The 12995-nt window shown below is 36.1% G+C and overlaps 1 protein-coding gene across 2 annotated transcripts; it reads left to right on the top strand.

Annotated features, from left to right (window-relative positions):
* The first annotated feature begins 1098 nt into the window (after window positions 1-1098).
* LOC103421196 (phosphatidate phosphatase PAH2-like) lies at window positions 1099-7599 on the top strand. Of its 2 annotated transcripts, XR_011583615.1 has the most exons (12): window positions 1099-2835; window positions 3053-3938; window positions 4488-4843; window positions 4972-5045; window positions 5281-5365; window positions 5768-5854; window positions 5956-6028; window positions 6363-6406; window positions 6549-6677; window positions 6773-6871; window positions 7016-7164; window positions 7261-7599. XR_011583615.1 is itself a non-coding variant. In XM_070826726.1 (11 exons), the coding sequence occupies exons 1-11, from the start codon at window positions 1804-1806 to the stop codon at window positions 7070-7072; spliced, it is 2922 nt and encodes a 973-aa protein (XP_070682827.1). In that variant the 5' UTR covers window positions 1099-1803; the 3' UTR covers window positions 7073-7599. The 2 variants fall into 2 exon arrangements, 1 of the variants encoding a protein (XP_070682827.1); XM_070826726.1 differs by having other exon boundaries at window positions 7016-7599.
* The last annotated feature ends 5396 nt before the right edge of the window (window positions 7600-12995 follow it).

Raw genomic sequence — 12995 nt, 5'->3', positions numbered from 1 at the left:
TCCATCATGAGAATCAAAAGATAGGATGATCAAATCATGAATGATACTTATATTTATCTATTAATTAATTAATTACTTAATTTATTTATCATACAAGCGACATTCTATATTAATTTACATCAAATAAAAAAAATTATATTCAAGAAGCGTTGAAAATAAATTATACATGATAAAATTTTCGCTGTAAAATATGTACACACCTATTTTCTATTCTACAAGAAAGAAAGTCCGACATGTTTCCACATGGCGGCAAAACTTAACATATTAAAGAAAAGGTTACTTGGAGCCCACGTAATTCAAATGTCCACCTGTCTCAAATAAAATGCCACCCCTCATAAGAAAAATCATGTTACATGAAGAATAGACTTTTTAGATATCTAGAACTAGCCAGAACATCGCATAGCATATTATAAATAATACTAAATCGAAAAATATGTTGTTGTTTCTTTTACGTTAATAAATTTTTTCTTGAAATGTTATATGAACTTATACATTTTTTTTTTCAATTTGTTGTATAAATTAAAATTTTAAGGGATTTGTTATATCAAATTTTCAAGGTTATGATATCAATGTTTTTTCAGACTTTTAACTCACCACACCCTTTCAAGCTTCGAACATTTCAACTTTTTTTTTTCTTAAGAACATGATAGACGCTGTTGAATTCTCAAAGTTTACAATTGGTTAAATTTCATGTTAATGAGCCTAATGTACTTTTTAGTAGTTCACTATAAGTTTTGAAACGAACACATGTCTAATGTCCAAATCAATTTATTCATCTACCTTCTAATGAAAATATATCTTTGTGTAAAAATAAAAAATAAAAAAAAATCATGAAAATGAAGTCAAAAATTCGAAATAATTTTGAACACAAATGGATATCGCTTATTTTGAATAAAAAACTTAACATAATTAAAATGAGATACATTAATAATTTCAAAAAATTAATACAACAAATAGCTTAAAAGTTTGTTCATGTGACAAAATCCGTATAAATTTACTTTTCAAAAAAATTCATACGTGATGCGTTGACATTTAAAAAATCCCTCCGCTTCAACCATCTCTCGTATGCTTACGTGCAAGAACTCTCTCTCTCTCTCTCTCTCTCTCTCTCTCTCTCTCTCTCTCTCTCCTGACCTCTTTCTTTCAGGTCAGTTCATTTCTAGACCCTTTTATTTATTTTTAGTTTAGATTAATTCCTCTTTTTTTTTTCTTATTTACTTCATCAATCATCAGAAGAATAAGGGGAAGAAAAAAAATGAAAAAAAATGAAAAAATGCGGCGCCTTTAAATATTTGTTGGAATTTTAATGGTGATTGAAGGCTCGGCACATTCGAATAATTAGCACCGAATATTCTTTCGTCACCATAACTGCTATTCCCTCTTCCTTTGGCGGTTCCTCAGAATTATATCTATAGTTTTTGGTCTTCCGTTGATGCCTTCTTTCTTGGTTGTTTGTTGATTTCGAGCTGTTGGCTTTTTAAAATCCAATGGTTTGTGGGGGCTTCAGATTGAAAAAAGGGATCTCAGGGAGGGATTTCGTCGCTTTTCTGATGCATGCAATAACTGCTTGGAGTTAAAACGGTGGTAAATCGTTAAATTTTGGGTTTTGATCAATTAGGTTGCTAAATTCTTGGTAAATTGGTCATCTGGGTTGCCTCAGAATTCAATCTTTGGATCAAAGTTTGTTGCTTTGAAGGTTTTTCGTGAGGAAATCGACCGGGTCCGGGTGTGCGTAAATTATGATTGAGTTTTGAGGTTTTGGTTAATTGGGTGTCCTGAGAAATTAGATAGGGTAGGAATAGGATGTATGCGGTTGGGAGGCTAGGGAGTTATATATCCAGAGGGGTATACACCGTCTCCGGCCCGTTCCACCCTTTTGGTGGAGCTGTGGACATAATTGTAGTTGAACAACAAGATGGGAGCTTCAAATCGTCAGCGTGGAATGTGAAATTTGGGAAGTTTCAAGGGGTTTTGAAGACAAAGGAGAAGGTGGTTAACATTAATGTCAATGGGGAGGATGCTAGTTTCCACATGTATTTGGATCATAAAGGGGAAGCTTATTTTCTTAGGGAGGTTGATGCAGAAGAAGGGGAGGCTGTGTTGTATCCTTCGTCTTCGAGTGATGAGACGGATGAGCAATGTCGGGAAAACAGGCAGCCATTGAAGTCCATGAGTTGCAATTATGATGCTGAGAATTTGACAACAGTTGATCAGATTCAAACGCTTAACGGGAAGATTTTGTCCAGGACTAATTCCCGGAAGTCACAAATTTTTGGGCTATTTGGGAGCAGGTCGACGAAGGAGCGCAAGAGTAAGGAGGAAGAGGGGGTTGATAGTGAGGTGAGAAGGGTGGATTCATTGGAGCGGGCCGAGTTTGCGGCTAACCTTTTGGAGGTGAAGTGGTCCACTAGTCTTGCCACTAAGAAATTCGGGAAGGATAATGCTTCCCGTTTTTCGTCTCCTAATGTGTTAGTTAATGAAGATATGCAGATTGATGCCGAGGAAAGCCGGCTGAGCTCATCTCTGCCTGTGTCTAGAGTATCTAGTGATGTTGGTGAATCTTTTATTGCAGCAACCGAACACGATGGGAATGCAATTGCTGTCATATCCAATGTCACAGGGTCTGATCTTGAAATTCAAAGTTCTTTTGAGCTAGAAGCTTGCCCTGGCAAGCATTTGGATGAGAAAGATGTTGTATTACCTGACCGTGACATTTCTCATACGGCGGATGGGATAGATGGAGTCCAACCCTTTATTTATTGTGAAACGTTGTACATTGCCAGAGAAAGAAGTGGGCAAGTTCATGTTCATGCCAGAACTGAGCTGCTATCTAAGGTAATCTTTCTATCAAATCTGTTGCAATAGAAACCAAAACTTTTAAACTGTTTAGGAATTTTAAGATGCAATGTTTACTGTGACTTATTTACCAACACAAATATGCACGAAATTTAAGAAACACAACTTGGTTATAAATGATCAATTGGCTAATATTATTCTTAATTTAGTGTACACCTGGATCGTCGAGACTGAGATATTTAGTGTTCTTCATCAGGATTCAGTTACTGAGCACCATGCTGATGATACTTCCATGGAGGTACACTCAGTGGAGGCTACTGAAACTTGTTCACAAGAGACAGATGCGCATTCATGCACAGACCGTAATATTGACCTTGAAGGGCCAGCAATAGTTCAACAATACAATATTCAGACAGTCCAGCGAAATTCATTACCTGGTTCAGTTAAAAAAGTTGAGTCACAGAGCATGTTTAGTTTAAACAACTCTGGTGATCAAGTTCAAGAAGAGAAAAATACAAAAGAGGAAGAAATTGGATCATGCGATTTACAAACCCCGTCTGAGTCCGTTATTGGCCATGTCATGACAGAAGCAGCAAGTGTGTTGCCAGTGGGATTAGAGGAAGAACAATTTCTCTTCAGTGACGATGAAATCAGAATCACCGAGGTTCAGTGCACGGAATCGTGTTCTTCATCATGTGTAGACAGAGAAAATAGTCTCTCGTGTAGTCCAAAAGACAGTACAAACTATGAATCATATTCATCTCCAGAAAAGTTTGTTCACGAAGGCCCCTCAACTGATTTTGAGAAATCAAATAGAAAACTGGAGGCAGCATCAGCTGCAATTGGTATTCCTAGAAATCGTAAGGCTGCTGCTGATAAAGAAGTCAGGAAGCTGGTCGCGTCATTACCCAATATGTGGCCTCATACTGACAAGTTGAGCGCACTTGATCTTCATTATCCCTTGAGCTGTTCACTGGACTCAAATGTCAATCCCTTGAAGTCAATATGGCAAGGTAAAGATGATTTGAGCTGTAGAAAGTGGGACACAGAAGAAGAGAAAAAATTAGCACAGGAAACACCAGATATCGAGAATACTCAGGGTTCAGTGGAGCTCAAAGGTGGTCCTGCCATTCCTGCAGTTGGTGAGAAACTTAGATATTTACATGTATGATATTTCCTGCACTGAAATGCTGAAAAGTATTCTATTTTCTTTCTTGTTGGTAGTGTGTACATACTACAGTCTACATGATTATATTACAGTACTAAGAATTTATATATTCCAAGTCAGAGTGAAATATGATTAATCTGACCATTTTTTCACTTTATTTTTTGTTAGACTTATTGCCAGAATTTTCTCTCTGATGAAAATTGGAAGGGCCTAATTTGTTTTTTGGTGAACAAATATTTCTCAAGTGGTAAAATGGAGAAAGTGAAATAAATTTTGCTTTGTGCACAGCTCTCTTGCTGGAAACACTTCTAATATGAAGGGATGAAAGCTGGTACTGCTTTTCAAACAGTTTTGGAAAAATTCGATCTTGATAAATGTACTAATTGATAGACTTGTTATCTGTAGTTGTTTTCCATGGGATGTAGCTGCTTTATTGCTTTAGGATGATTCCATTATGGAAAGTGCAAATATCTGAACTGAAAGGCATATTAGCTGTCGACTGACTGGGATAAAACTATTACAGGAGATCCATCTAAAGTAAATGTTGCCACCAGCGGAAGTTGGAAACTCTGGCCTTTCGGTTCAAGGAGATCAAATTCCAGGAAAGCAATGCAGCCAGATGTGAATGGTGGTAAAAGTCCTGATGCTCAGAATGCTACAGAGAGCACCTTTGCCACCAATGGAGAGAAGAATATGCTTACAGATGGAGATAAGAATATGCTTACAGATGGGGATAAGAATATGCTTGCACCGAAGGGGATGAAGAAAATGGAGAGGGTACTTGCTCCAACATCTGAGCAGCTGGCGTCCTTAAAACTCAAAGAAGGGAAGAATACAGTAACCTTCACATTCTTTACTGCAATGCTGGGGAAGCAGCAGGTTGTTTATTGTTCTGATTTTTATTTAGGTTCTCATCCTGGCTGTTCATTTTTAGTCTGATTTCTTTCTCATCGTTTGTTTTTCAGATGTAGTTACTGTCCTTTCTAACAATTCTTGTTGCTCAACAGGTTGATGCCAGAATTTATCTGTGGAAATGGAACACTCGCATAGTGATCTCAGACGTGGATGGGACAATCACAAAGTAAGGCTGTTCTTTCCAAACAATTCTTTGGTAAATTGTATTCTGAGAAATTTTTTCTGTTTTGCAAGTAATGAAGTACAGTGATTTTTAGATTTTTTTTATCAAATATGAGCAACAGTTTTTCTTTAATGATTCAGTTGTTCTTTATGCATTCACTTGTTGATTCCTTGTGGGGGGAGGGGGGGGGGGTTCTCTTTGATTTGTCTGATCCCGCTTGATTTGCTTTGTTTTGCAGGTCAGATGTTCTAGGTCAATTCATGCCCTTGGTTGGGGTAGATTGGTCACATATAGGTGTTACAAATTTGTTTTCTGCCATTAAGGTTTGCTTATCTCGTCCTTTTTATTTCTTGTGCTCGTGGTGATGATTATTTTTTGTTCATGGTTATTTATTGACTGCAATTTTCACATTGCATTTCATCACTCCTTACAATGCATTTTGAGTACTCTGGTGGGTTGGCCTTTAGCCAACATAGGTAGTCGAAAACACATAGAGGGACTTTCTCATTAACCTAATCTGTTGGCCCATCTGTGGTTCGCTTATTCAGTCATACAGTGTCATCAGCCTACAAATTATAGGCATGATTACCTTTATAATGTGCCCGCCTCTCATCTCTTATTGCCATTGTCTCTTACACAAACATGTTAAATTTATTGTATGAATTACTCATAACTACACTGACATTGCATCTTTAAAGGAATTGATTGTTATTTCTATGCTTTAGGAAAATGGATATCAATTGCTTTTTTTGAGTGCACGTGCCATTTCTCAAGCCTCTGTCACCAGACAATTTTTATTCAACCTTAAGCAGGTTATGCTTAACCCATGCTAAATCCTTGATTTTCATTTTCAAACTGGAGTTAAGAAATCAAAATGCGATGTGTGTTTATTTCTTTGCTTACAAATATGCAGGATGGGAAGGCTTTACCAGATGGTCCCGTTGTTATTTCCCCAGATGGACTTTTTCCTTCTCTCTTTCGCGAAGGTAAGTGATGTTGGTGCACTTCTTTTTCTAGAACTTCAACAGAGGTCTAATTTAAATTGCTAAAGTGTTCCATTTAGTTTTCAGGCATTTTATGTGTTCGGTTCATTGCCCTTTTTTTGCAATAATCCTGATAAAAAACTGAAATGATAAACTACGCTTCATAGAGAGGAAGTGCATCCTTTCCTTGTAGAATAATGCAGAGAAAACGATTTATATGGATAACAGAGTGGAATGTAAAATTACCTTATTTGATCACTAGACATCACATGCAATTTTCTGGTCACTAAGTCGTATGTAGTTTCTAATGCATAGACCGACACTCTGTTTTCCTCAGTTATCAGGAGGGCTCCTCATGAATTCAAAATCGCATGCTTGGAGGTTAGTGTATTAAATCTTTACCTGATCACTTGTTTTACTGCCTATCAGATGTTAAATAATTTGTTTCATAGGATACTTCCGAACAATAATACATATGGGTTCAAGTATCCTTTTAAATATCTTACGTTTTTCTCTGTTTCAGGATATCAAATCATTGTTCCCTTCTGATTGCAATCCATTCTATGCCGGTTTTGGAAACAGAGATACCGATGAGTTCAGCTACCTTAAGGTTGGAATCCCGAAAGGAAAAATATTCATTATTAATCCCAAGGTAATTATGACCTTCACGATATAGCAGCAATTTAAATATTTCTAATTTAGTAATGTCTAATGCCAACCTTTCTTTGTTATGGTTTGGGTATGCAGGGTGAGGTTGTTGTGAACCGCCGTGTTGACACAAAGTCATATACCTCCCTTCATGCTCTTGTGAACGGCATGTTTCCACCTACAAACTCATCTGAGCAGGTTTTGATTCTGCAATGCTTTTTCGTTTTAAACATGTTACGGTCGAGGTCTTCTTTCAAAATCATTCTGCCCTGTTCGCCCCTTCCTATGTGGCCACTAATCATTTGAACATGCTTTTTTATTTATTTTCCCTGTTGATTACAGGAGGACTTTAATACGTGGAATTTCTGGAAACTCCCACCGCGCGATATTGATGTTTGAGGTGTTGAAGAGAGTTTACTGCTTTATCTTCTCGCCTGCGCTAGATATGGAGACGGATGAGTTTTGCCATGCACGTGTTTAGAAGTGTCGAGGTAAAATCCTCATTTCTCTTTTGCCTAATCTGTCTGTGCGTGGAATGTTTTGTTGTAGTATGACAATGCTAATTCATCAAGACATGTTGGTGACAGATCTCACAGGTCGTGCGGTTGTATGTAGCTAGGAATTATTGACTAAATGACTGCTTTGCCGATCGGGGTGATTTATCGGCGACCTGAAACAATATATGGAAGAGTTGGATCAGTCCCACCTCCATGCTGCTGCTTCATTTTCTCTTCTTTTTTTCTTCTGTTCAATCCAATTTTGTGTAGTCTGTTTCTGTACATTCCATGACCACTTCAAGTTGTAAGTATTATTTGGAAGTCGAATAGGTAAATAGGCATTCACATTCACATATAATTTAACTGTAAAGTTCTTGTTTCCAAATGTAAATTGATTTCTCATGTGGATTCAAGTATCTAGTTTTGCTCTTTCTGTTGCACTTAATCCGTACTCAGCATTTTGCCAGAAGCACGTACTTAATCACATAATATGTAATTGTTGGAGTATGTGGCCAAGTGGCCAACTTTTGGCTATAAAAAATTATAAAGAAAAAAAGGTGGACAACCACTTCCTTGTTTTGGGGAAGAAAAAAAGGGTTGCTTTTCTCTTTTACCACCCGTGACTTTGGTTCTTAATAATTGTGAGGTTGGTTGCCTTTGGGAGTAATTGTGAGAAAGAGAAGCAGCCCATTTTTCGGTTTTGAAGAGAGGGAGATAGAGAGCATCAGAAAATAAAGGGTGCTGCATCTCCTCTTTGAAGGGAAGAAGAAAGTGCTCCTCTTCAATTGGTTAGTAATTATCCACCAAAATAGTTGTTGTTGTAATAGTTTTGAGCTATATGTATAGAGAAGAAATTATTCATTATATTTCTTTCTCTATTTGTATCTGTGGTGTGTGAGAGCTATTGGGTTATTTGGGTTGTGAGATTGCCAACACTTTGTAAACTCCCATTTGGTTGATAGTGGATTCTTGGGTGAGCTCCTACTGCTCCGAGGACGTACTCCAGTTACACTGACTGTTGAGGAACCTCGTTAAAATCTTGGTGTCTTTAATATTTTGTTTTTGCATTTGCATTTGATATATTTCCTGTGGGTTATCAAGAGTTTGTTTTATAAGGTTTGGTGCTATCCTAGCACAACAGTAATTACGCAGACTGTTATGTTTTCATATGCCATCTTAAATTGGTAGATATGTATGCAAGGATGCGAGTGATAGTAAAAGCTTGTAACCAACTAAGCTACAAGCCCCTTGCAATTCTTTTAGACGTTGTGAGAACGCAAGCATACGGGAAGGAACCGGCTCATCTGCATTGGCAAGTAATCTCTGAAGAATACAAATGATGCCACACAACTCGCGCATTTTAATGTCCAATTCAATCACATTCAGTTATGTAAGTATATATACATAGGACTCGTAAAAGGAACGAGAACAAGCTGACATCAGGAGCCACCATGCTTAAATGTGCCACCAGGACCATACAGAATAATACATTTGATTTTTCTCTCTCCAATTAATTAACCCAAGCCATAGAGATTAGAGACTTGATACATATACTAGTTAGAGTCAGAAGTTTACGATCTTGACACCCAAATGCTTCTGTGCAAACTCTACAAGGTTGTCGAGCTCGTCCTCATCAACGAAGCCATTGCCATTGGCGTCTGCAGACCGCACCCCGAGCCTGCTCTTGAACCTGGCAAACCGGCCCCCGGTGGCGCGGATAGCCTCCCGGAGCTCTTTTTTACTTATTCGACCGTCTTTGTCGACATCAAATTTCTTCAACCATTTCTTCAACTCCTCCGTCGTCATAACACGTTTGCCATCGCTAGTGACGCAGCGACTTTTAATCGCCATAATATTATAATAAACTTTTGTTTTGTGAATGCTTCAAAGCCCCTGTATTTATAATCTATTTGTAAATTGATTAATATTTTTTTTTGTTGGCGTTGGTTCACTCTCACTTTTTGTTAAAGTGTGATTAATTAGGTCTAGTCCATGTTTTTTTTGTTTTTTTCGTTTTACAGAATGAGATTCTGATGGAGTATGCTTTTTTGACCTATTTGTTAAAGTGTGATATTAATTAGGTCTAAACCATGCTTATTTTACCGAATGAGATTCTGATGTATGCATTTTTTTGACCAACTAGGCTACTATCAAATTTTATTCACAATTTCTGTAGAAACGTTACTTGTTCATTAAGGGTGAGAGTCTGAGAGATGTTTAGATTGAGACAAATGCCTGAAACGAGTATCGATAAAGATAATTAACTAGGTTGGTAAACCTTTAACCTAAAGAAAAAGATAATTAGGCCTACTATCAACAAAGAAAATAAGGACGAAGTTTTGAATATCTACCAAATGCAAGGTATAAAATATCGATGATATCGGAAATATCGGTAGTCCAAAAACATGAAAATTTCAATGGAAATATTGGGATATTATCGGTATCGATAAAAATTGAATAAAAACCACGGAAATTGTAAGAAAAACTTGGAAATTTTTAGAAAAACTTGGAAATTTTTATTGAAACTTTGCAGGATGTTTATTTAGTCAATTATCTATTAGTTTATCACAAAAAATTGGAAGGAAATGCATTGCATGATAGATATAACTGATTTAAGTTGATTCTATAGCGAGCTGGCAAACATTGTGAATGTAGAAAATATATAGTAATTAATGAAAGAAGTTTAAACACACCATAATCATTTATATATAATGAATTAATACAATATTTTACATTTTATATATTGCATGGTAAGATACATGAGTGACTTAGCAAGGTTTAAAATATCGATGATATCGGAAATATTGGTAGTCCAAAAAAATATCGGTAGTCCAAAAACACGGAAATTTCGATGGAAATATCAGGATATTATGGATATTTTAGACCATGACCAAATGCAGCTATGGATATATATATATGTCACAACATCATAATTGATATTTTCAATATATGTAATCATCCAAATCTTCCCATAGTGGATGATCCAAATTTAAATGAAAAGAAATTGCAAATTTGATGTTGATTTTTATGTAAACTTTATTTTTTTTATTTTTACGAGTATTGATTTTTATGTTCTCATTGTCTCTTTTTACACTTGATTCTAGTTTGAATTATTCAATTCACAAAAAAAGGGAGAAGTGTAAGAGAGAGAGAATAATCAAATGCATAAATACATAGTTAAAATTCTTTTCATTTGTAAATGAAAAGTTTTAAATTCGAGTATAGTGAATGATAAGTTCAATACTAATTTACTCATCCACCTCTTATTAGAAATATATTATATATAGTTGATAAATAAATATGAAAAAACCACATTTAAGTACGAGTTGTTTTTGTTCTTCTCTGCAAACTAGTACGAGAATCACTTTTTCAAACGGGTAACGAATTTGCTTGGTTATCCATATATTCCTGGAAAAAGAAACATATATGAATCCACTTTCCGTTTATTTGGTATATGGCATATGTTGCCCTGTGGTATGCTCAGTGGTGAAGCTAGAATTTACCGAGGGGAGGGGTCAAATTCAAAAAAGTGCAAAGTTCAATTGAAACGGTTGCTTTCACATTGGAGAGGGGCAAAATTTCTTGTAACTTGTTATTCTAGCTCAACCAAATTGATGTACACAACTAGAGTTTTAGCCTAACTTTTCTAAGTTATTATTGAATTTATTTGAACTTGGTCAAAGTTGATAGGATTTTGAAACTAAAATTGAGTATAATGAGTTCTTGAGATCACCTCTCTTCTATTTTTAATAAGCTCCAATTTTCCAATATATTTTTCACCTCCCTTTCTCTGCAAGTCTTACTATTTCTTCCCAAACCCATCAAACTCAACTTTGTGCTTCTCCATCGAAGTTCTTGCTGTCACTCTACTGTGCTGAACAAAACCCAGTTCGTCGAATCTTTGATCTCCCTCCACCAATTGATCAAGACACCATTTTTCCACAATCCACACCCATAAATTGAGCTAATTAGAGCAACCCACTTCCCAGTTCTTCCTCTTTTTGTTTTCCTGCTACCAATATACTGCAATCATTTTGCTGAACAGAACCCAATTTGTCAAATCTTTGATCTCACCCCACCAATTGATCAAGCCACCATTTTTTCCACAACCCACTTCACAATTCTTCAACTTTTTCCTGTTTTTTTTTTTTTCTGAACTAATTTCCTTGACAATGAAGCTTCAATGGAATCCAATACCAATACTTTTACACCTTTTTCTCCTTCAGATTACCCTTTCCACAGCTTTCTCTCCAAGCCCCATGAACTATACGGACACAACTCGCATGTGCACCTCCTTTTTGGCCCTTAAGCCGGAACCCAATGAGACTATGCTGGTGATTCAGAGCTTACTTCCAAAAATCAACCACAACGTTTTAGGAGTCAAGAGCGGAGGGGCTGAACCAGCGCTCCAGGCTTGTTTGTCCGGCGAGGGGAGCGGCGACCGCCACTCTTCGCCCTCACGTGGCTTCGCCACTAGGTATGCTGACCCTTTGTAGATTCCGCTTTGAATTCTCCTATTGGAATGAGTTTATTTTTCTACTTTCAAATAATATCTCTTTACCATAATTTTTTTTTTATAATCAAAACTGTTTAATCTCTTAATCTTCGTTTGAAGATCATCTCTATTTGAATCGAAGGTTGATTTATTTGCTATAGTTGGATGACAAAACAATCTCCGATTGGAATGATTTTTTTATAGGGATGACTTTCAAGTGAAGAATAAGATATTGAACGGTTCCGATTACAAAAAAGTTACAGTGAAGATACTTTATTTGTTCTTGGGGATGAGCTCATCCCCCAAGAGGGGAATGCAAACATTATCCTTCATTTATGAGAATACTTGTGTTTACCCATATGGGAATGCATATATTCCACCTTTTGTGGATAACGTAATTTCACTGTATAAACTTTATAATCGTAACTATTCAACTTCTTAATCTTGATTTGAAGATCATCCCTACCAAAAACTTATTCGAATCGGATATTGTTTAGTCACTCAAATGTATCAAATAAATGGACGGTTCATCATAAATATCATACTGTCAATTTGTTCTATACATTTGGATGACTAAACAATCTCCGATTCGAATGATTTTCAAGTCAATATTAAAAAATTGAACGGTTCCTCCAATTATGATATTCATACAGTAAATAGACTTTTTTTTTTTTTTTTTTTTTTTTGTAAGGAGCGGAATATGTGCATCCCATGAAGAACACAAGTATTATCCCAGATTTTAGTGGGAATTCCTTTTTTCTTTTAATTTAACTTTCATTTGGTTTTAAATTTTAGATCTGTGTATTTTTCCTATCTACCTATGCCAATTGAGCAATTCATATTCTGGATGTGCACATGCGGGTAATTGCACCCCTTCATTATACTCTTCAAATTGATCAACTAGCGTGACCTTAATTTGCAAAATACTACAAGAAATTATAAAGCTGAGGTAACTTGCTTCCACATTTGAAATTATAGGCAAATTAATATATAGGGCTCTGCCTGGTCCCCTGTGTGCCATGGCACACTCTGGACCATACGAATTATTCTAATTCTTGGACCTAGGGGTCCTCATTTATATTTATTTTTTACATAACTACCAATCTATAGTATTTTGGTCAGCACTTGGTTGATATATATTTGGGACATTAAAAAGAATAATGTTATTTAACTATAGTTCGACTATCTATCCACATGTCTAAGACAACCAAAAAATTTGACAATAATTACTAACATTAGTTGTATAGAATGATCAGGTTGGTAAAGACCTAAAAGTGGCGAATGAGGTGGAAAAATCAATATTGGTAAGGCTTTATCCATCTTATTTTGT

The sequence above is a fragment of the Malus domestica genome, chromosome 08, assembly GCF_042453785.1.
Source record: "Malus domestica chromosome 08, GDT2T_hap1".
NCBI classification, from domain to species: domain Eukaryota; kingdom Viridiplantae; phylum Streptophyta; class Magnoliopsida; order Rosales; family Rosaceae; genus Malus; species Malus domestica.
Note: the sequence above shows the minus strand (reverse complement) of the source record. Positions and strands in the feature narration are given on the sequence as shown.